This window comes from Dermacentor andersoni, chromosome 3, assembly GCF_023375885.2.
Source record: "Dermacentor andersoni chromosome 3, qqDerAnde1_hic_scaffold, whole genome shotgun sequence".
Lineage (NCBI taxonomy): Eukaryota > Metazoa > Arthropoda > Arachnida > Ixodida > Ixodidae > Dermacentor > Dermacentor andersoni.
Genome location: NC_092816.1, coordinates 213,171,920 through 213,197,490, shown reverse-complemented (window position 1 = coordinate 213,197,490; position 25,571 = coordinate 213,171,920). Strand labels below are relative to the sequence as shown.

The following is a 25,571-nucleotide window of genomic DNA, read 5'->3' as shown; positions in this document are numbered from 1 at the left end:
GTAATAGTACCATCAAAACGTGCCACACAGCCAGGAAACTGCTTTCTGTGCACACCTCAAAGAGAAAAGTAAGCTGCTTGCTTGCATCCAAAGAACATCCAGAATGAAGGTGAAGTCGGTCTCATGGACAAAACGACGCTGTCAACAGCTCGGCCTTCAGCTCAACAGCTGATGTTATCTGCAGCAAACCATGCCATTAATGTTGAAAACGTGACCCTTCGCAATAAATCTTGAGCAATACTCAATACTGCATGATCTGGAAAATATGGGTGTGCCAGGCAACCAGCGAGAGAACTGTAGTGTAATGCAAACTGTCACTAGCTGCAAGGTCAAATGCCCTGTTACACCTGCTGACAGGGCATTGCACACAAGTGAAACACAGTCAATAGGACTAAACTGCGTGTTTTCGATTTTGTGAAAAAAAAAGCAGAGAATGCAAGTTTGTGTTTAAGGGCTGGCGGAATACCTACAACAGCAAGTTCTCGAGAGAGAGAGAAAGCCCAAATGGGCTCTGTTATATTTCATCAGGCACACTGCTCTCCAGGCCAATAAGGATAGAAATATTGCAATTCCACTGTACAGAATAACAAGCTGCAAAAATCCAAAGATTGCTGCTGATTACAATTACACTTTATCTGTATTCAACTCAAGACTTACACATCATATATATTTAAAGGGACACTAAAGGCAAATAATAAGTCAATGTGGACTTTAAATGCCATTCATAAATCTCGCAACGCTTCTTTCGTGCCAAAAAAGGACTTAGTTTACGAGAAAATCGCATCTGAAGGATCCGAATACCTTTTTCGAAATTCAAATCTCCCGCCACCCAACTGGGGGTGTGGCGACATTGCATACGCCATCGCCACCCTTTGCTGCCATCGGCAAGTAACACGGCGCCCAACAGACTATGGGCACTAAGCCAAGACAGAGCGGTGGATTCGCCGCTGCAGCTGCTTTTTGGCCAAGTGGCGTAGACCATTTGGGCATCCCGCGACATCACATGGAATTTGAATTCTCTGCTACTTGCAGTTTGTGCGAGTTTCACGAGCCAGCAAAACTAGCGCAGCACTACGCAATAACAAAACTGCTGAAACGCAGAAGCATGGGTGGCGCAGAGTTGAGTGAAAACGAAACCTTTCGACCGCCTGCGTCGTTGTCAAGAGTAACTTCAGTTAGTTCTTTTCGTAAAAATGAAATAGAACTGGATAAGCAGCATTTCATTTCGTTTTATAATACAATACAATGATGTTTTTTGCAATGAGTGTTTGAGTACTAGTGACAGAATTTAACTGAGGAGTGCTTTCGGCATTGGGCAAAAGCTTGAATGTCCCAGGGGAATCTCTAATCATGTCCTGCATTTACCTCAGTTTCTCGATTATTAAGGCCCTGTTCGCGATAATGTTGACGCCTCAGAGATTCTCAAGCACTAAACTATCACTTTAGCTGGACTTAATATTTGCCTTCAGTGTCCGTTTAAATCACCGAAACTATGCACAAGGCCCACTTTTCCTTGCCCTCTAAATCACTAATGCATGCACTCTGCACAAGAATGCAAACAACATTTCTGGCTCATTGTCACTAATCCAGCATCACTTTTTTTTTCTGTTTGCATTAGCAAGAACCTGCACTGCTTTCAAATAGTGACAGGTATGTAGAGCATGTGTTGTCTCTTATACGCAACATTTTCCATCCTGACACTTGGCTGCTTTGTGTCTGTTGATATTTCAATACACACCTGCACTCTATGCACTTGCAGTGAGCAGGCACCTGCACACATAATCAGTTGCTACAGCACACAACATTTTTGAGAGTCCATGCAGTGCTTCTCCATTGCACTGCCATCGGTGCTGCTGAGTGGCATTGCTGAGCACGAGGCCTTGGGTTCGGTGCTGGCCACCACTCGCTGCACTCCAATGGTGGTAGAACCAACAAAAATTTGTTCGGGTACTTATACAGTTAAACCTCGATATAAGGAACTGCAATATAATGAACCTGTCAATGTAATGAATAGTTTAACACATAACTTCTTGTCCATAGAGCACCGCATATTTAGAACCGCAATATAAGAAAGTGTGTGCTTATACACGATTTCAGTATAACGAAATTTCACTACCGTGAAGGAATATGGAGACAATAAATGGAAACTTCTGTGGATGCAGATGGTAGAATGGTTTTATTACATGCGGCTGCTTGCAAACGCACCTCTCCAATCACGCACTGCGCAACCGTGAATGACTGACGAAGAGTTGCAGTGTTACGTTCCACATAAAGTTCAAGTGCAATAAGATCAGTATGCTTTAGGTGCAAGTGAGAGCTTGCGAGGGTGAGCCGAGAAGGATGGTGGCTTGATGAGTGCCGTCTTCCCGCGCGAGCAAGGGCAAAGGGGGTGAGAGCTAGTGGTCTGAACTAGTGGTCTGTTTGATGTCTGCGTCCTACAGCGGACATCAAAACTGAAGTTGCGATCAAAGGTCAAATAAAGGTTCCTGCATTCTGCAGCACTTGTCTTGTAAGACAAGTAGACATTTATTTATTTTTTATTTGTACACACGCTGCAAGAGGAAATCTACCTTTAAATTTAAGTACTGCCTTACATGAGAATATAAGGTATTGACCAATGGTTATGATTTCAGATGAAGGCTCCAGCAACCGGGAGCAATGCTAAAAGCCGAGCAATACCTTGTGCGAGTTGGGGTTCATTTCATAGACTACGGAAAAAGGAAGCAAACTGGGGCAAAGAAGCACCTTCAACAGGCTCGCCAACATTTTTACAGGTACTTTGTGAACAAGAATTAAAAACAATCTAGGCGTTCACCTTGAATTTATTTTCTTGGAAGCATAAAAACTAATTAATTGATTGACAGGTAATAAAATGCTGACTAGCCTGTCTTAGGCGCTATCACCTTGGAGGTTCCAGACAGTCCTAAGCTAGAGCTGCCAGTACAGGGAACCAAGCTATTGCAACGCCAGACGGTGGAGCAGCACACGAATCAAGCTGTGTCGTGGAGTATTGCATGCTGCTGGGAATACCGTGAACGGTCTCCAAGCTGCACACAGCTCTGCACACGCACCTGGTCTCAGGACAGGGAGTTGCTGGTGGGGGGGAGGAGCCTGCAAGGCATCACGCTGGGCTGTCACAACAGGCACACGCCCCAGCCACAAACATAGACAACAGGCACCACTTGTGTCACTCATTACTAAAAAGGCCCTGGAACACTCTTCTAGCTCATCATAGAATGATCTCACTATTAAACTATGTCGCCTCATGAATCTCCTGCCGCAAAATCTTTTCGCGTCCTTCAAGCACAGGCAAAGCTGGACGTAGTTATCACACCAATATACAACTTTCTCTTTTAATTTCCACTAGCGCACTGGAAGCTGTGCAGGGGAGATGGCAAGGGGGCAAGACCCCGCCCAAAAGTTTACAGTCTTAGTAGCGAGAGGGCTTGTTGTGGCAGCCCGTGGCAGCCACGGTAGACTACGCTACGCAGCACGCCACTGCTAAGTGTAGACCGGCAGCGCAACGATGAAATTCGTTTTCTCTCTTTTTAGGATAGCAGAGACATTTTTCATTTATTTAACTCACAATCAGCAAGTATAGTATTACTGAGAATGTTTGCGCGATTACAAAACCAGTCAATCGTTGGCAGGTCCAACTGCTTGCTATAAGGCTGCATGATGACGTTGCCGAAGCAAGAGCAGGCAACTTTTCACTGTTTTTGACATGAGACTGCCAATTCCCTGCTGCACGCAGCACAATAATATTTCACTCACTTGTTCACAGAAGCATTTAGTACAGATCTTCAATGTCTCCATACTAACTTAAAACTTTTTGTGCGCAAACAAACAGGGACGAAGAATAGGGGCAACACAAGGACGAGCGCTTTCTAACAAATGGTTTTATTTTTGAAGAACCACCTGCTTAAATACCCACAGATCTGCACGATCCAGTCAACAGAGCACGCCTATAGCGCATATGATACCCGCAGACCTGTGCGATCAAGTCAAGTGAGCACGTCAATAGTACATATAACACTTGTGATAAAAAGACGTGGACAAATGCCACCCGGTCAACATAAAAACAGCAAGGTGCATAAAACAACCACTTACAATAAAATGCGTTAAAGATGTGATGATAGAACGATGACTAAAGATGTGATGATGTCGATGACTACTTGATTTTAGGCTGTCCTGTAGACAAGGGTGCTTTCAGGAATAGAATTGTAGAAGCCTTCAATTCTCTGGGCAAGGGCTTAACATTTACTTCGGAAGTACCGGTAGATAATAAGCTACAGTTTCTTGATGTCAAGTTAAAATTCCTACCGGAACATGTGTGTTGGTCATTCTCACCCCGAGCTGGAAAACCGCTAATGAACTATGCCTCAAACCATTCCAGGCATGTGAAGAATGGGATAGTCATTTCGTGTTTCCGGTCAGCGTTGTTGAAGTCATGTCACCACACTGTAAAGATTGCATTTTTTGAGCAAATTGATAGGTTGATAAAGGCTGGGTACCCGCTCGCTGTGATGCTGGCATCGTGCGCTAGACTAATGAAAGAACTTAAAAAGGATAAAGGACAATGCACAAAGAATCAAAGGCAAAAGGATGTAGCTTCCAAGGTTTCAGTGATTCCGTATGTGCACGGCCTTTCACACAGACTTAAAAAGGTGGCTGGTAGTTATGCAGTAAAAGTGGTATTCTTGGCAAAAAACAAAATAGGTAGTGTGTGTTCTAAGGTTAAAAAGAAGTTCAAAAGTAAGGATGATGTAAAGAAAGAATGTAGTCTTAAACATCCGTGCAAGAACCAATTTGTTGATTGCGCGAATAACGTTGTTTATCAGATTCCTATGACGTTTGGTCATGTGTACGTAGGACAGACTGCGAGATGCGTTAACACGAGGTTAAGGGAGCACTTGTCTAGTCTGAAAGGTCGCCCTAGTAAGCATTTGGCAATGCATTGCCAAGAACATGATTGCTCACCGTGTCTTAGTAGCACAGACATTTTGTATAGGCATAGGAATCAAACCGCTAGGGAAATTGTGGAAGCACACTGGATTGAAAAACAAAAAGAAAAATGCATCAGCCATCCTTCTGTTTCATTGTTGGATAAAGAAAATTCGCTTCTATCATCACATCTTTAACGCATTTTATTATAAGTGGTTGTTTTATGCACCTTGCTGTTTTTATGTTGACCGGGTGGCTTTTGTCCACGTCTTTTTATCACAAGTGTTATATGTACTATTGACGTGCTCACTTCACTTAATCGCGCAGATCTGCGGGTATCATATGCACTATAGGCGTGCTTTGTTGACTAGATCGCGCAGATCTGTGGGTATTTAAGCAGGTGGTTCTTCAACAATAAAACCAGTTGTTAGAAAGCGCTCGTCCTTGTGTTGCTCCTATTCTTCGTCCCCGTTTGTTTGTGCACAAAAAGTTTTAAGATGAATCTGTTCCAATTAGGCCGACTCGCAGTTATTCTCCATACTATGTTCAAAAAGTGTTTCAGAGCCCCTTTAAGAACATGTAGAGCAATGCAGTCAGACAGTGCCGATACTTTGTGCATTTGTGTGCACAACCTATGCTTCCGGGCACCCAGTACTAATCTCCCATGCAACACAGTCAAGCAGCTCAAAAATGACTGGCAAGCTGATACTGCACCAGAGCAGCAAAGGTTGAGACGTGCTGTATCTGTCCCCCCTCTGACGTCATCCTGCATTGTGGCTCCCAGCCAGTGCATGCCTCAGGGTAAGAGGATTAAGTGCTGCCAATTCACTGCAGCCAGTTCCTAAACACTTACTCGTATTTGATTAGCAACACTAATGCACAACTGAACAAACAAAGCATGAACACACCATGATACACCCCGAAGGCATTTTCTCGCAATGTAAAAAGTAGTATTGTCTGGAACTTGCAATCCTAGCTGATTAAATGATTAACCATGTCACTCAAATGATCAATTATCACTCAGGCCCTGATGCAATGAAACATATTCCAAAACAAAGTGCTACTCATAGGCTTATCTGTGGTAGACAGTACAGAACTGCTATTTATTTATTTATTTATTTGTACTGTAGCGCAATAAGCGCTATAGCAGGAGTGGGTTAACAGAGAGAAATTATACACAGCAAAATATCATACAGTGATAAGGGTGATGTGCTGAGACTATACATCTTGGATGGTAAATACGAAACTTTGGGACAGGAACGAGCAAATAGACCCAGGTAAAGAATAAGTAAAACGATGCAATGCAAAGGCTGTGTCTACTGTCAGGTATAGATTCACAACCTAGAAGCATGTGCATGGGAACAGGCTGTGCTGTCATAAACAAACAGCTTTCCTTCAAGATGTCAAGTGGTGCTATGAATGCACTCAGACCTGCAGGAAACATGCCACAGCAGTGTCTTCAAGACAGCCTCACTCAACTCAAACTGTCGATCTCCGAGGAAAGGATACAGCAACAATAGATAAACAACTGCACAGCATTTACCACAGGCTAAAGGCAAACAGTGAATAGTCAGGTAAGAGTCTGTCATTTATGTAGTACACAAAGAAATGTAAAGATAAAGGCAGAAACAAACAGAAACAAAAGGAACAAAATGAAAATAGTAAGTCAACAGTGATGCTGATGTCTATCCCATAAACATAAGTCATAGATCACACGCAAGGAACAAAAATGGTCAGCATCTCTGGGACCACACCACAAGGCACAGAGATGTCTAGTACTTCATTATCAACAAACTGCCTTGGGTATAGAGAAAGTACGTGAACCAACTGCACATGTGCAAAGAGAGATAAGATACAGAGAGAAAGGAAAATGCTAGTAGTTAAAGCGTTCCAGTTGCCAACCCTGTGTGGACAGTGGCATGTACTATATACATGCTTCCAGGTCTGCGCAGTCGCGAGCAAAAGCTTGGAGAACACGGCATCAGCAAAAAATTAAAATATATTCAAGCACAGCTTTGCAGCCTGGAATTGGTTTAATACATTGTATTGGTCAAACATACACACGTAGGCGTGCGCCTTTGATTTCAGCCAAAATAGCCAGTCTGCGAAAAAAAAAAGAAAAAAAAAAGATATTGCGGGCACCTTTGGTTCCCAAACTTTTGTTCGCATCTATACATGCAATCAGGTAGTGCTGTCAAAAAAAAAAAAAAAAAAAAAAAAAAAAGAAAAAAAAAAGGGAGAGGAGAAAAGAAGCATTTCGCAGGCAGCTAGTTTGGTAGCATTTTTTTGGGTTCCTTAAAGCATTACCAAGTTGACCAATGTGCTGGTGTAAATCCAGTATTTGTGTGTGCGACACGATCATAATGAACTATACTTAACATGAGTGAGAGTATGAGACGACAGCTGCCAGACTTTTATGAATGATTAAATTGATATGAACAAGCAGCATGGAGGTGCGAGATAGGTAAGAAACGCAGATACTAAATGTTCTCTGATGGTAGCACATGGTATAACTTAGATGACACAAACGGGTGACATGATGGTGATACTGAATGAAGCCCGTGTCCTTTTATAGCCATTTGAGCGAGTGGTGTGGTGCAGCTGCTCACCTTGGGCGAGCCGTGACGACGCTCCCATAGTGGAATCTGATACAGTGTTGTCGTGCTCGGATACTATGTGCACCAGAAAAGAGCACACCTCACTGTTTGATTAAGCGGCCTAGTAACGACGAGAAGGGCTGTGAAAGTCAGGTACAAGCTTTGGGAGGAACGAGGAGATAGTGCGTTGCTATGCAGCACTCGGAAACCAACGCTCAAGGAAAACTTGCTTTTCAATCGCTGTTTGAACGGATACAACCACTGCCAGGTGATTCCAGGATTTTCTTATACATGCCACCTGGCTCAAGCACAGATGGCATGCGAGAATCAGAGGTGAACGTTGAATTACGAAGCTGGAATGACGATGCAGCCACCATCCCGGCATCATGAACACGAGCATATAGTCACAACTCAAGCAACCACGGCGGGTGGTTGGAGTGGTTGAAGCGCAGTGCGAGAGATGGCATGAGTGTTGCGCTGCTAGCGCCGACTCACGGCGGGGTTACTTGGGTGCGGGTAAGACAAGGCGCTTCCTCTTTGGTTCGGGCCGGCAAGCAGCGCGGACATGCCGCGCGTGCGCCGATCCATGCTTCTGCGAGACCATCTCGTGAGGCCTCATGCGAAAGAGCCACCGTTCGTGTGACCACACGCGCGAACGACCAGGCGTTGGGTCCAGCAAGGGGCGAACATATTCGCTCGCTATCCAGTCGCGGTGAGTCGGACTTCCGCGATTTGTCACGCGCCCATCGGCATGTTTTGTGGATAGCAACTCGGCTAGCAGGCATTGATCTATGAAAGGTGCAATAAATGCCCTTGTGATTGTTTGCACTAATGTGTTGTCGTTCCTTTGTCCCAACAGTACGGGAGGAGAACCCCACAAGCTATTAGGCAACAAGCTGGGGGAAACGCTGCACGACGATATCATCCATCCGTTGAAAAACCCGTGGGCATCTCCTGTAGTCTTGATGAAGAAAAAGGACGGAACCTTACGTTTCTGCATCGATTATCCTCGACTGAACAAGATCATGAAGAAGGACGTATATCCCCTCCCACGGATAGACGATAGATTGCATCAGCACTGCAATGCTAAATACTTCTCGTCGATGGATCTCAAACCTGGCTACTGGCACACCGAAGTCAACGAGAGAGAGCGCGAAATGACCGCTTTCATCATGTCAAACGGCCTCTATGAGTTCAAGGTTATGCCATTTGGAGTGTGCTTGGCGCCTGCAACGTTCCAGTGCGTGATGGACACAGTTTTAGCAGGATTGAAGTGGCAGACCTGTCTTGTTTACTTGGAGGACGCCGTCGTCACCGTCGAAAATTTCGAAGATCGCTTCAGGTAGCTTGCGACAGTACTAGAGGCCATCAAGTCATCATGGCTCACTCTGAAGCAGGAAAAGTGCCGCTTCACTTATGATGAGCTTCTGTTCCTAGACCACGTCATCAGCAAATCTGCAGTCCGCCTCGACCCGCAGAAGACAGCTGCCATCGCAAAGTTCCCGAAGCCTATCGACAACAAGACAGTGCGTTGATTCCTTGGCATGTGTGCCTACTACAGGCACTTTGTCAAGGACTTTTCACGCATCGCTGAGCTGCTGACACAGCTAATTAAATGTGACGTCGAGTTCAAGTGGGAAACGCCGCAGGCCGACGCATTTCAAGAACTCAAACTACGCATGCAGTCGCCGCCCGTATTTGCGCACTTCGATGAGCACGCCGATACCGAAATCCACACTGACGCCAGTAGCCTGGGCCTCGGTGCTGTCCTAGTCCAGATAAAAGATGGACATTAACACGTGATAGCTTACGCTAGCCGGTCGTTGTCAAAAGCGGAAGGCAATTATTCTACAACCTAAAAGGAATGCCTCGCCATTGTTTGGGCTACAGCAAAATTTCGCCCTTACCTATATGGCAGGCCATTCAAAGTCGTCAGTCACCATCACGCCTTGTGTGGCTAGTGAATTTAAAGGATCCTTCAGGACGGCTGGCGCGGTGGAGTCTAAGACTGCAAGAATATGAGGTCACGGTAATATAAAAGTCCGGAAGAAAACACTCTGACGCCGACTGCTTGTCACGCGCCCCCATAGATCCCCCACCGCAAGACGACGAGGACGACGACGCCTTCCTTGGAATAATAAGCGCGGAAGACTTCACTAAACAGCAACGAGCAGACCTGGAGCTAAAAGGCCTCGTGGAGTATTACTAAGGAAATACCGACGTTGTCTCTAGGGCAATTAGGCGACGATTGTCTTCATTCTCCCTTCAAAACAACCTACTCATAAAGAAGAACTCACCGTCCGCACCAACTATCTTCTTGTTGTTCCCTCAGCGCTGCGTTCAGAAGTACTGCACGCCCTACATGACGATCCGACCGCTGGGCACCTCAGATTATCCTGGATGCTATCGAGGATACAGGAAAAGTATTATTGGCTGCACCTGATCGCCGACGTCGCCCGTTACATCAAGACATGATGAGACTGTCAGCGACGCAAGACACCACCGAACAAGGCCAGCGGGATTACTACAGTTGATTGGGATGGACTTGTTGGGGGGCTTTGCGACATCAACAACTGCAAATAAGTGGATCGTCGCGGCCACAGACTACCTCACCCGCTTTGCTGAAACGAAAGCTCTGCCGAAAAGTAGCGCAACCTAAGTGGCGAAATTCTTCATCGAGACCATCCTGCTGCGACATGGTGCCCCAGAAGTCCTCATTACCGACAGAAGCAGCCTTTACAGTGGAGCTAACCCAAGCCACTCTGCAATACAGCCAGAAAAGCCACAGGAGGACTACTGCCTACCACTTGCAGACGAATGGTCTTATGGAGCACCTGAATAAGACCCTCGCCGACATGGTAGCAATGTACGTCGACGTCCAACACAAGACCTAGAATGCCGTCCTGCTGTATGTAACCTTCGCTTACAACATGGCGGTGCAAGAAACAACGCAGATCACGCTGTTCAAGCTGGTTTACAGCAGGAACCCGATGACGACTCTTGACGCCATGCAGTTGCATGTCACCGACGAAGAGAATCTTGACGTTGCCATCTATCTCCAGCATGCCAAAGATGCCTGACAGCATGCCTGCCTGTGGATCAAGAACCAGCAGAAGACTGACAGCCGACACATGTTATCACACAGTGCAGCACGCGCTTGCATGTATTGGAAGTTTCTCGAAAGCTATCGATGGTTGTATCCGCTCTCCGTTGTCGACGAACCTCGTGTAATCTGATTTCATCGTGTGACGTGAATGGTGTAGAACTTTCTGGGAGACACGCGGGCACCAGCGATCACTCTGGAACCTTCGATGACTGATGAATAAAAGCCGACGTACTTGATCCGCACATCAAAGTTTCGCTGATCGCCAACTGAGTTCGCCGCTATTGTTGTGCTTTGAGCGTAACTTGTTTTTAGGGCAAAGGCTGGCCCAATAAAACACTAGTTTCACCATTCACAGTTTTTCTGCTTTCTTCACCGTCACTACCACGTGACAATATCATTGACATCACGTGGCATGAAATCGTGCAATTTGTTGCTGACTCCCAAATTTATCAAAATGAATTGTTTTCTCATTCAAACTTGCTTTTTTTCGATTGCCCAGTAATTTAGAAAATTCTGCAGCTCCCTTCCGTGTAAGAAAAGTCGACCGGCATGTGTACTTATTTTGTTATTAATGTGCAACTATCCATTAAATACTGTTTTGTTGTAGCCTTATTATGTACAGCTCGCTCTGTAATTCTATTGATTATATTTTACTGTGTGAAAGTTTATTATTCAATGACCTGTCGAATTCAAAAGCATTCGGTTTGTCCACCGTACAATTGTAACACCATGTTACTGTATGTTAGCGCATTTCTTGCACTGTACTTTTTGCACATGTATATATATGTATTCTAATTATTGTATGTTATAATCTTTGAGTGTACTCTCCCACCTTACATAATGCCTCTAGGGGCCTGTAAGGTATGTTTAAACAAACAAACAAACAAACAAACAAACAAACAAACAAACATAAATAAATAAAAGGTAGAATTTCAATAGAACAAAATTTTGATATAACACAGCAAATTGCCGATTTTAACGACTTTGTTATATCGAGGTTTACCTGTAAATCTTCTTCATTGTCTTATATGCATCGAAACTGTGTCATTTTCTACCGTATTCCAGCACACAATCATGCTCCGTGCACCGCTTGTGTCTACCTCAGTGTTCGTGTAGCACTGACTTATATTGCTGGTCAGGTGCTCTTGTGCACAGCGTGCAACATCGCGCGCTGTGCAAAACGCAACAGCTCGCGCGCGATGCCGTCAGTGGAAGTGTGCCACGCAGCAAGAAAGCGAGGGGGGAAAAAAAAAATGAAGGCAGGGCCCGTGACATATGCGTCACGCAATCCTTGAATTCTAGTTTGGGAGAACATGGAAGGAATTTCGCTTGCAGAGGCTAGACTGGGCAAGTGGAGAGGGTGTCTCTCTTCGCAAAGGCGTTTGCCTCCTGAATTCATGGATTCACAGCACTGAAATATTTCTATTTCAGCTATTAATGAACTAATTAAAAAAATTATCGTAGCAAAATGCTCCCTAGAGGGCATGTAATAACTTCTAGCGTATAACCGAAATCTGTAAATGGCCTGATAAGGGGCCCTTTAAGATCAGGCTTTCTTGCTGACTTGTTGAGTATGAATAATCTGGTGAAGGCAAATTTCAGGATCAAAATATCAAAAGTTTCACCCACAGAAATGTACGAGTGCAAGCTGGGAGCTTTGGTTAAAGTCGAACTAAAGAGGATATTCTATTAACCAGAGTCAAATTAAGGGATCACGTGAAAAAACAGCAATTTCCATTAAAAAAATAGCATTTTTGGTTCTTGCTTGTTTCATTATCTGTATGACATCCCCTCAATGCCCAACAATATCAGTATCGAATATAAACATGAAATTAGTCAATACAGCAATGCAAATGCAACAGGTGAGTGAAACATGAGCACACTTGAGCTACTCGAAAACAGCAGTATTTCCTACCACTGTGGGCTCTTAGCATAGGCCTCCTTGTTTCTGATACATCCTGCGGTAGTTTCGTAGCTTGAAAACGAAATTAGAAAAATTGACTCGTCATCCCGGCCCTGCAAAAGTGGATGTCAAGCGAAGGTGTCGCAAAACGATCACTACAACTGCTGAGGTGGATATGCAACGCTTTAGTGATGTTTCGGATGCTTGTTTTGAGCTTGTTCTTTATTGAAATGTATGCTGTTCTGTATGTTGTATGAATGATTTTCAATGAATGCACTGTTTGCTGCACTTTGCTGAGCCCTTGTAGCCTCTGCCTTAGAGGAGTATGAGCCACTGCATTTTTCGCTGGCTTACAAAGGTACGAGCCATTGCTGATGATGATAATTTTCGCTCACAGACAGCACACGAAAAATGCCGACCACCAAGAGGCTAACAGCACTGTAAAATGAGCGTTTTTCTTGCCCCATCAAGCCATACTGCCAGACTCTTTAAATCACAAGGCACAAAGCCACGTCTGCCATTGGTCAAGAGCCTTGTGTTCTCGGGTGAAGCTTGCCATCTCTATCACACTGTCTGAACTTAGGGCCGCTGTTGCAGGGAGAGATAGTGCGTTCTGTTGAGTTTGTTCACACATAGTACTATGTATGTTGATTCACATATTATATGCTTGCTGAAAGTTTAAAATGCTTATTTTCTTTGTTATTTTCATGCAACCTCTATGCATGTCACCAAATTATAAGGCTTAAATTTTGTTGCCTTACAATGAAATCTGGCATGTATATACTTGAATGCATGATAAATATGGCTATGCTATCTTCATTTCACTTTATAATTGTTAGCGGTATTTTAATTTGTAACAACTATGGTAGTCTCATAAGAAAACACATTCAAGAATATTTTAATTTTTTTTTAATTTAAAGATTTTTATGCAGATTAGCATTTTGTTCTCACTGCCATGGCAAGAAAAACAAGATATTTTTTAGTGTTTTCTTGCGCCCATAACGATCACAAATAGCTGTACAAATAGCAACCTTATACAGTAGAACATTGTGTATTTATAGCACCACCACATTTATGTTCCATAAGAATCAAAAGCAAAGCTTTCTCTTTGCGAGCCTCGCTGCCTTTCGTGACCGTGGCTGCAGCCTGGCTGTTCTTTTGCCGAATAGGCCAACTAATCTCAGCAGAGTATGAGCTCTGCACGTGCTGCCGGTTTCCTCTGACTAATACCAGATGGCGGCAACGGCGGCCATGCAGGGAAAAAACAACCAGGAAGCTTGCCTTCACATGTATGTGCCTGCATGGTAATGAGGAAGTAAAGGCTTCTTGTGCTGCGTACGGATGTGTATGCTGCCTCTGAAACCACTATGTGTTCAAGGCATCCATCGTGCTTGCTAGTAATCAGATTCTGCTTAACAAAAGGCTCAGTATAATTTGTGTGCACCCCCTTTGTGGGTGTGTTTTGACTCTTCATGCACTCACATAAAGCTTCGCTGAATATAGATTGGATGTGCCACTTTTTCTTTTAGCGAGAGTGCACTAACGATGGTAAACAAACTGTGAATTCATTTCAGTGAAAGAAAAATGCAAGATCTTCATACCAATTAAAAAGAGAACTAAAATACACTTATGGCCAGACTAATAGAATATTTATTGCATTCATTTTTTTTTCTTTTATTGAGTGCTCTTGTGATGATGCGAATAAACTCTTGTCTTTTTTTCATACCCATAAGAATTTTCTGCTATATTGTGATTTGCCTTGCTACCATGATATCTGCTAAAACATCGTTATTTTTTAAAATAAATTCCGTGTTTTGTTCTGTAAACATCTTTTTTTTTTCCTATGCACTACCTTACTGATGTGCTACTGTTCTTTGAGTTGTTATGACAACTGTTTTTTACAGACGATCCCGATATAGTGTTTGACTATGGGGCCTCCCTCTGTATACTATACAGGTTGTCCCACATAACTTGAGCCAAAGTTTTAAAAATGAAAGGCACTCCGGACGCGAGTTGAACCGAATGCTAATGTTGGCACTGGCCTAGGCGCATCACCTAGTGGTCGCAGTATCAGGTGGCCGCGCCTGGCTTCACACTTGTGCACCATGATCAGCGTGTCAGTCTCTGAGAGAGTGTGCCCGCAGGCTGTTCCAGTTTGCCGGATCTTGACCATACCTTATGTACCTCGTTTGGATGATTCCCAGCGAACTGCAATATATCCAGTGCTCCTCAGGTGCCCGTATCCCTGCGTGTTCTCCACAGCAACGTACGTTCTCCACAGCAGTAAGGAAAGAGCGGATATGGTTTTGGCTCCGAGTGTGTCAAGCGGACATAGAAGGCACGCAGTTGAGCTATTTCAACGCTGGCATCTAGGTACGCGTCCTAGCTCAATGATGATTGTGTGTGCATATGAAACGCTGAGACAGACTGGGAATTTTATGAAGAAACGACATAAAACTTCAATCATGGGCGAGGGCGTAAAGACAAATATTCTGTCAAAGTTTTCTTCAGACCCACATGCAAATGTTCGTAGTATGGGTGCCGAAGCTGGAGTGTCAAAGTCTTCAGTGTGGAGAGTACTTAAGAAGACGCAACTTCATCCGTACCACGTGCAGCTGCACCAGATGTTGGAGCCCTGCGATTTCCGAAATCTAAAGGACTTTGCAAACTGGATTATAATCAAGACGGAAGAGGACCCAGGCTTTGTCAACAGAATACTGTGGACTGATGAAGCTACCATCTCATGTAATGCCCAAGTGAACATCCACAATGCTCATGATTGGAGCGATGAAAACCCTTACTGGGTTTTGAAGACACATCACCAATATCAGTGGTCGGTTAATGTGTGGTGTGGAATTCACGGTGGCACTATCATTGGCTCTGTGTTTTTTGATAACACGTTTACAGGCGAAAGATACGCCAACGACATCCTTGATGGGGCACTTGAGGATATTCTTTGCAAACTTCCATTGGCTAGGATCAAGGATATTTGGTATCAGCAAGATGGTGCTCCCGCGCACGGCAGCAGCAAAGCTTGCAAATGGATGTATGAAATATTCCCGCAGCAGTGGATTGGGGTTACGTCAAGGGTCAAGTATTCTGGACACCAACCACAACATCAGAGAACCTAAAAAACCAAATAAGACAAGTCTGCAACTCCATCCCTGATAGCATGACCAAGAATGCCTCGGAAGATGTGCCTATCAGATGCCAAATCTGCATTGCAGCAGATGGTGACCCCTTCGCACATGCATTTTAATAAAAGCGCACTTTTTGGGTTGAAGGTCACTGGCAAATCATTCCGGCCCCTAACGCCGCCGCTTCCCCACCCAACCCCATTACACTCCGTCAGCAAGCTGCCAGCTCTTGCCCATTTCAAGCATAAAAAAATAAAGCTATGTTCTTGTTCTCTTTCGTCTCCTTGGACGCTTCATCGCTTCAGCACCGCTCGGCCAGCAGCACACATTTGCACCATCATGCGATAAAAGCCGCATGCCCAGATACCTACACCAGACATAACACCCTGTCGTGGGCCAGTCTCGCTGCAGCCGACCTTGTTCACCCATTACACGCTTGAGAGCAGCACAATAACAGTGCGCAAGCACCCCGTCATGTGGTATTTTTTTATATTTCGCGGGCTTTCTTTGGAACGCAGAAAAAAGGACCACATGCAATATATCGTGTTCGAAACAATTTATTGAAAGGTTTTTCAAGGTGCTCTACAACTTTGCGTATCACACTTGGGGTCTGCAGCCAATACTGATTAATTAACAATCTGATTAATTAAACATAACTTATCCATTAGTTAAGGGGAAAATAAAATATAGCCCAAGTAACTCTAGGCCAGTGCAAACAGTATGCATTCAGTTCAACTCGCGTCTGGAGTGCTTTTAGTTTTTAAAACTTTGGCTCAAGTTATGTTGGACAACCTGTATTACTTGCCACATTGGATGCGAGCATTTCAAAAGCTGTGGTAAAAGGCAAGACCCACTCGCAAAAAAAAATATTAATGAAAAGAACTAGGGTTATGTGAATATTCAAAAATGTCGTATATTATAGAAAATTATCTTTTTAATAGGTGTATTTGATATGGCAACCAGGTATTCGAAAATGTTCGAATATTTGGTTATGAATATTCTAAGCAAATCGAACATATTGCTGGCTGTGCAGGAGCAAACACGGTTTTTAGAGTTTCTTTCTGTCTAATCGAAAAATATGCGAGTGATCTCGTGCTGAATTTTGTGACAATTTCGTGCTGCCGCCGAAATTTTGCCTGTAAAGTACGTTTAGCCGCTGGACGCCGAAGCTTAGTGGAAAAGCCAGTCTTTCAGTATCAAGGGGCACGGGTTTGCACACAGCGAGGGTGCTCCTGTGCAACGCCATCCCCAACCTGAGCGTGACAGAAAATGCGATGGGTGACATGACTGGTACAGGGTGAAGTGCCTCCGAGTCACACAATATGGCACAGGTTGGCCACAACAGATAGCTAGTAGGAATTACTCAATTTTCCAAGTTAACACGAGCCAAATACACGATCTTTTAGGATAACGGCTTGCTAGTCTTATATTTTACTGTTCACAATGCAAGTGTGATGTTCCAGCATGTTAAAATAACCCAACTTGCTAATAAACGGGTGTATGCATATCATTATTTGATATTCAATATTCGATGCCAAGTATTTGTATCTGAAAATTTTGATGTTTGCACATCCCCCCCCAAAAAAAGAAAACGAGCTCGAGTAGAAGAGGATCTCAGTGCAGCCCGGGCAGTCTGGACACAAGAGAGCCGGGCAGGTTTCATTGTCTGATTTGATCGAGCAACTCTCAATGCTTACATACATTTAGAACGTTTGTATGAAACAGGCTAATGCCCTCCAAACGGGTGCAACACTGGAGCATCGGCCAGACATGACCATACATTTATTAATAAAGTTCCCGTGCATTTTGAAAGAAAACACAATAAATAAAATGTACTAACCAGAAAATTGTACGACTCAAAGTCCCAATAAAGTTTGGCGGACTCGGCTGCAGTAGACATCTACGTAATTTCAAAGCGTTGTGCAAATTGATGCAGCACGCAACATCAACATGCACCGAGCCAGTGGGGACCGAGCTGCCCAAGGCACAATTTGTTGTTTTCTAGATGCATAGATGCATAGATGCTAGATTGCATAGATGGCAATGAGATACCAAAACAAAATTCAGCCAGTGGGCAACGGCAAAATGCGATTCCTCCAGAGCAAAACGCAATGTTCACTTCATGCCGCCTGCAACATGCAGTACATTTCAAACAGCACTACGCTGTATGCACTGTGAAACAGACAAGTGAAGATGCTGATCACAATGGGTTGGCGGCAATAGCAGTGAATGCAATGTGCGACGACCTGCAAGAACATTTACTGCTACTGGAAGAACTGAGTGCATGCTGGCACTTTCCTGTGACATGCAAGCAAGCACTGCGGGGAAGCTGCCGTGGCTAATGCTCTTGATTGCTCGTGCCCTTTCTTGTTCTTACGGGATCTAGCAGCTGGAAAATGTATCATACGATGGCAGTTTGGCGATTTACTTGTTGTGTTGGTGCCAAATAATCACATTTTCTGGGAACGTATCAACCGGTAAAAAGGAAGCGTGTTTGGTGATTTACTGAATGTTGGTGCTGAATGACCATGTTTTCTGGGAACATATCAACCAGTAAAAAGGAAGCATAACTGTATTGGGTCATTTTCTATGTTCTCAACTGCGAATGCTGATGCTAGGAAATTGTACAAAATGGTATTGTATCGAGGTTCTACTGTATTTGAAATGCATGACTTGCAAAAACTGAAAAAAGATTTAAAAAGAAGCAATAAAAATCTCTCAAGTTGTCACCTGGCGCAAATATGAAAAACGCAGCAGAGACACTTAAGACTGCTTACGTGTGGGAATGCAAAGCATTATAGTCCCTCTTGTGAAATATTTTTTTCCGCACATTCCTTGTCAGTGCAAGCCCTTGCCTGCGTTCTAACTGCATCTCGGTAAGGCCAACTCAAAACAAGCCAAGCGTCTCAGGCGCTTGCTTGCCCATGAAACGTGCACAACTCGAAGGGCCGCTCAGTGCTGTTCAATTGGACATCAATGCTTTTTATTTTATACACTCATTTTATACACTAATGACATGGCGCCACCTCGTCCCCATTGGCTGAGCCATCACGTGTGCAGTGACACACGCACTAGGCCACTCCTTGATTCAGCAATAACTGTGGAGCCACTGTGGCATTGGGGCAGCGTGCTCGTCTCGCGCCCCGGAGGCCTGGGTTCGATTACCACCCAGACCGAAATTTGCCGAATTTTCTTTCAGAACCATTAATTTACTTTATTGACAGGAACCTCCGTGAAAATTTGACATCAATCCAAGCAATTTGTGACGTGGTTTTACACTTTGCGCTATCGGCCATTTCTGGTACCATCGTTCAGTCGACTACACTGATGGGTCTTTACGTAATGGGGCAGGTAATGTTTTCACAATAAAGGGTTTTGTTCTTGCACATATACTCATAATGGAAGCGCGCTGTATAATGTACAAGAGGTGCTCAGATGATACAGTTTTGGGTAGGCGCCCTTAATTTTCTGTCCAAATACTAAGAAAGAAGTTGAGAAAATTGGATTCTTTTACGAACATTCCAGAGCACTACATGAAGAAACAAGACGGAAACACCAGGATGTCTACCAAGTTGACATTTACAAATTCCCTGAGTTTTCAGGTTTTCCCCGAGTGCCTTTGCAAAATTCCTCGAGTGATGCAGAACTATGTTTTGTGTCAAACGGGCTGAAGCCATATCACCAGATGCTGTCACTCTTTAGTAAGAATACGACAAATTAAAAAAAAAAAGACGACTTAGTCCAATTTGAATACTAAGGAGTATTGTTTATGTTATTTAAAAAGAGAATAGAAGGGAGGGATTAGTAAAAGGCACAGCATATAAAATGTCTTCGAAAAAACTGCAAATTGAGTCGGACATTCTCAAATACGAATAAAAAGCAGATGCATACAGAAGCAAATATTTTAGAATATGAGCTATTTCTATCAACTGATAGAAAGCTCATTGGTACGAAGCCCAAACTTTGTCACAATTGAGATTCTCTCTCAACAGCTTGTAAGTAAACCTCAACTGTCCCGACATCACTCAGCCCGCGCACTACGCCTCAGTGTTGTGTTTCACTGCTTTGAAGAGTTTATGTTGGTTTGTATGAGGGACACCTGCATCTCGGCATCAGCCAACACTGTTTCTTGAGCTCAAGCTCCTTCACATTGGCGGCTGCACGCTTCGTTTCCCGTTCATTCCTCAATGCATAGGTCCTTTCTGTTCTTCTCCTCCTTCCGCCACTCGTTCGCCGCACAAACCACTTGAAGCATCTTCTTGGTCGCACAGTCCACGTCCGATTTTTCGAACTCCTTAGGGGCCGCGAAAGCGTCAGAAAAATCGGCCAGTTGAAAAAAATAAATGCATGTCATTTACTGCCATTAAGGGCTCAAACCGCCACAGACACATTCGGAAACGCTCTGAAGGCCTGCCGGTACACGTATTAGGCATATCGGAGCTCGTACTGCGACAGGAAATACCGGGTGCACGCGTGTATAATTAAGGAATACATACTGTGTCCCATGGCAATAGCCCCTTCCCACGCTTGTTATGCTTCACTGCAATACTTTTGCATATGCTTCACCAAGTAACATTTGTGTACGAAGGCGAAGCAGACTTTCGGGAACCGGCATTATGCAACGCATCGTGCTTTCCAAGCTTCTAAGCCAATCGCGAGGATCACAAAGGCGGAGTCCGTGCCATTGCTGACAGCAGCGAATCCTTTCAATAAAAAACACGGCATCCAACGGCAAGAAGCTTCGTAGCGAACGTCGAAGCAGCTAGGCCTAGCGTTGCCGCCGTGGTGGCTACGGCTGCCAGCGGATCTGCGTGCGAGAGCGCCGGTTCGAGGCGGCAAGGTAATCAAAATGGCAGCGGTGGTGGCTTTGATTAATGCCGTTTCGGACCTGCGGTCACGAAAAAACCTCCAGAAAATCGGACGACGAAGAGTTATGTCCAAAATTTCAGACGTTCTGATACATTGACTCTATGGGGTACGTGGTGGTGCCGCGAAGCCGTCCAAATTATCGGGAATCCGGAAAGTCGGTCGTTAACTGTACACTGGCAACTCCTCCAGCCGACGACAGGGCGTCAAAGACGATTCATTACGATTCCTGTCTGTTACTCGAGCCAGCATTACCTCGACTTTCGACCCTTTCAATAAAATTACAGCTAATTTTCCCTGATGGAAGCACAAATTCCCTGAGTTTTCCCTGAGTTTTTCCTGACTACTCAACATCCCTGAGAATTCCCGGTTTTCCCGTTTGGTAGACACCCTGAACACAAGTTGACAGGACAAGGTGCTACTAACAATTGCTTATTTTTAGGGATATGTGAATATCACAATTTTTTGAATACAAATCAAATACAATGAAACCTCGTTAATTCAAGTCACTGGGACTGCAAAATATATTCGAATTAAGCAGGTTTTCGCATTAACCAAACACAAAAACAAATGCAATCCAGGCAAAAAATATCGCTGCAGGAATGCGCTACCTTCATTCGGCGATATTTGGATTAATTAAAGTAATCAGAGATGCTGGTTTGGCTCTAAGGGTTTGAGGCTCTAAGGGTCATGTTTTATAGTTGGTCAACTACATGCAGCATTTGAGAATTTCCACCATGGCACTCAACAAAACTGTGGATAACGTTCAGCAATCCGATAACTTCCCTGAGAGTAGGTGCTCGGGAGGGCTAGTTAGCGTCGTTGTCCTCGCTGTCATCGCACATGGTTGCATCAGTGGTAGCTTCACTCTCCAAGTCTGAGTAGCATGTTTGTTGATCATTTTCAAAGTGCAGATAGTCGGTGAAGCCGACTGCACCGGATTTGCTATCCTCTGCGCAGAGTGCATTGATGCGGTCGCAATACTTGGCTCGTTCTTCATCATGTGCACATGAATAGTCAGCATCAGCATCGACGGTGCTTTCCATCGAGAAGCCAGCGTGTTCAAAACACCACATGATTAAAGTGGGTTCCACTTGCTTCCATGCATACACAATAAGACATATGGCCCCAAGGAGGTCGACGGAGTACTCCTTGCCGTTGTCATAGCAAAGGAGCATGTGCTTGAGCAGGTGGCGGCGGTAAATTTTCCTTGTGTGGTGAATGATCGACGTGGTATTTGAAGGACGAAATACCATCCCGATAGCTTTCAGGTGTGGGATGTCACTATGTGCTGGGCAATTAACAACGAACAACAGTGAACTTGCGGTCAAGCTGCCGAAAGTAATGTTCAAATATTGCACCTGCGACCCAGGCTTTCTCGTTGTGCCAGTAGATAAGCTCATCCCTTGGCGACAGCCGTGCATTTTGAAGCAGCGAGGCTTCCCAGTCTTTCCAACTACGAGTAGTGGTAGCTTGTGTCTACCGCACACGTTCGCGCCGAACAGAACTGTAATTCTTTCCTTGCCCTGCTTTCGACTCTTGACCGCAGTGTCCTTCGCTGCGAACATTTTTTGTGGGCAGCATCTTGCAAAAAAGGGCTGCCTCGTCAAGGTTGTACACATCGTCTACACTGTACTCGCTAAGCAACAGAGCCAACGTGTGTTTCTTCCAGTCGTCGACGACGCTCTCGTTTGCGCTGCCGCTCTCGCCACAGACGGCGACAAAGGTCAAATTATCACACTCTTAAAAATGGCTGAACCATCCATTGCTACACTTGAACTCTTCGTGCCCATGTTGTAGAGCCAAGTCATTGGTTGGCCTTCTCCCGCAGTATTGTTCTATTGACGGGAAGGTGGGCTGTGTTTGCTTTCTGCAGCCAGCGAAGTAAAGCTGATTCCATATCTTGGTATGTGGGAGCCTGTACTCGCGACTACTTCGAAGAATATGTCTTGCTGTAAGCCTCCAGTACCTTCGACTCGTTCTTCAATATTGTGGACAACGTCGAAAGGGCCATGCTGTGCCTTTCAGTCAACTCGGTCTTGGAACACGTGTTCTTACCCATTTCTTGGATCAAGCAGAACTTCTGCTGCAGTGTTAAACTCTTATACTTTGGCATCTTCGCTCACTGGCACTTCTGCACAGTTCAGAAAAAAAAGGAGCACCACGCTAGCTGCAACACCCCTAACCACCGCACACACGTCGCCGCAGGCGCAGAGAGAGAATGGGTGAATGGCAGCCAGTGGCAGCGGCACGAAACACGCACTGACGCTGTGACTGCTGCGACTGCGAGGGGCATGCGGAGTGGGGGACGAGAGCATGTGACAAAAACCTATGCCTGCTGCGTTGCAGTGAAGCCCGTCTTCCCTGCAGGCGCGCATTTTGGTGGTGCGTGGGGTGTACCGTGGATTGATTTTTGTGCTAGCAGTACTACAGGTCGGGCGCTTCATCTACAAATAATCGCAATTGCTATGTGGCATCCCCTCGTGGCTCCGAATGGTCGTCGCTGAAATAGGGATCGGGAATTGCCGCATAGCACCCCAAATCTTCAAATTAACTGGGTTGGTCAAGGCCACCAGCTCAAATTATCCAGTCAAATTTACATCGGAAAATACGGGACCGCACAAAACCTTCGAATTATCCAAGATTTCGAATTAACAAGGTTTTACTGTACTTAGCTTCGAATATCAAACCAAATAGCAAATGATATCCATAGACATTTATTAGCAAGTTGGATTAATTTCTTATGTTGGAGCATCGCAATTATGTTGTCAATGTTAAAGAACTAGACTAGTAAGCCATTTACCAAAACATTGTGTATTTGGCTCACGTAAACTTGGAAAATTTACTAATGTCCACTAGCTGTCCTCACCAGCCTGTGCCTTACTATATCGCATCAAATGCCCTTAAACTCTGAGGCATTTGACCCTTCGCCAGTTGTCTCACTTTCTGTCAAGCAATAAGCTCAGAATTGGGGGTGGCATTGCCAAACAAAAAAAAAAAAAAAAAAAAAAAAAAAAACCCTGACGATTCTGATACTTGGCATAATAGGAATAAAATAGAGAACCCCGACTGAAATGGGGGTTGTCAAAAAGAGATTAACGTTTCGGCTTCCACACAGAAGCCTTGTTCACTGAGCTGAGAGGCAAAAAACCTTCAGCTTAAATCCGCGTCAATAATCGCTTCAGGCATCTTGCGCATGTTGGTGGGAGATTGCCATCGTTTCGATTAAGCATGTGGGCGGTTGTTTGGTTAGTCGGGGATTCCAGATACTGTTGCTTTGTCCAGTTCTTTCCTTGGGCGATGACTGAATTTGATTACGATACTCCCTAAGGCAAAATTTGAGCACAGCTCTATACATGTTCTCATTTTGCGGTATATTGAGGCAAAGTATTTCGGAGAGAAACGTAGCAGAGTTGGCAATCATCAGAAATCTGATCTGCGGGCCAAACACGTCTGTAGCAAGCATGTGACGCCCCCCAGGCATAATGTTCGTTCGCCGCCAGGCTCGGTGGCCTGCTAAAGCTTGGCAGGCAACATTGGTCACGACATCGCAATAAACACCGACGAGCATGGCTGCTTGCCGGTCAGTCATCGTTCAGCACCACCACGCTGCGGAGCGTCCGTCTATCGGAGGGTGCCTCGAGCCCTCCCTTGCTCACGAGCCCGGGATACTCGTGACACTGGCGACGAGGATGGCGACGAGTACCCACGGAGCGTGCCACACCGCCGCGAGCGGCGAAACACCGCCCCCCATTGCTGCCACCATGCCGCTGTACGGAAAGATGTTTCAAAAGGACTTCTTCTTGGGCAAGTTGGTGCTTAGATTTCCTAGGTATACATTGTGGCGCAAAATACATTTCTTGAAAAGGGACCCTTTTCAAGAAATGCATTTTGCGCCACAAAGTATACCTAGAAAGCTGTACGGAAGGCTCCAGCCATTCGAGGGAGATGGGTCCGCCTGGCAAATTTACGAGGAGCAAGTCCACGTGTTCTTCCGGGCAAACAAGACACCCGAGGCCAAACAGCGGGCCATTTTCCTGGCCAGCTGCGGGACCCGCGTCTTCAGCCTCTTGCTCGACCTTCTCAAGCCAGCCACGCCGCACGTTAGGACGCTGGGTGAACTGCTTGCCATACTGTGCTCGCATTTTAACCCAGCACCGTCCACACTAATGGAGCATTTCCGCTTCAACAACCGGAGCCGCCGTGAAGGAGAGACCCTCGGGCAGTTCATTGCTGCGCTACGAGGGTTAGCGAGTGCCTGCGCCTTCGGGGACCAACTGGACTCGCTGCTCCGGGACCGTTTCGTCCGCGGCATCAACAACACCGCCATGCAGACACGACTCCTGGAGCTTCCCAACCCCTCGTTGGACGACGGCGTGAAGGCAGCGCTGGCAATGGAAGCTGCCGCCAAGGACGGCGGCGAGATTTCCCGTGCGACTGGCTCACTGTCGGCGGAAGCCGCGGTCAACAAGTTGGTGACAAAGGGCAGTGCCTGCGGTCGCTGTGGTGGTGCCACTCCCCCTCACAGTGCCAGTTTTCTCGAGCCCAATGCTTTACGTGCGGGAAAACTGAGCACCTGGCACGTGTATGCCGAAAGGGGAAGACGAACAGCAAACAGCAGCAGCAGCCTGATTCAAGCCCAGGTACCAGACAAGCCTGTGGCCAGGGTAGCCATCGCAAGCGTATGCGGCGGAGGCGTGCGGCAGCAGGCTCAAGTTCTTCCGCGGCCAGGCTCCACGTCGTGGCCGAGGACCCGCCGATTTTCTACATGTGGCACACAGGCTATGTACCGTCGTCTGTGCCGCCGTACATGGTGACCGTCGAAATCTGCGGGCACCTCATTTCCATGGAGCTGGACACAGGGGCCAACGTGTCAGTAATGGCCGGCAAACTCTTCAAGCATACTTTCCCCGGCGTGCCCGTCGAGGCTTCGGGCGTGATGCTGCGTAGCTTCTCCGGACAACTCTCCCAGGACCAGGGTCAGGCACAGGTCAGCGTTCGTTTTGGCGACAGGGAGG

The 25,571-nt window shown here is 45.5% G+C and overlaps 1 protein-coding gene across 4 annotated transcripts in view; it reads right to left on the bottom strand.

Moving 5' to 3' along the window:
* The window catches only part of Exn (Ephexin), a 182,108-nt gene that overhangs the window by 62,455 nt on the left and 94,082 nt on the right, over nt 1–25,571 (bottom strand). For all 4 annotated transcript variants that reach the window (XR_008613590.2, XM_050184427.3, XM_055073448.2 and 1 more), the window contains exon 10: nt 3,072–3,111. Coding sequence is in view for 3 of the 4 variants with exons in the window: in XM_050184427.3 (XP_050040384.2) it covers nt 3,072–3,111 (40 nt within the window). In the remaining variant the exon portion in view is untranslated. The remainder of the gene's footprint in view (nt 1–3,071; nt 3,112–25,571) is intronic.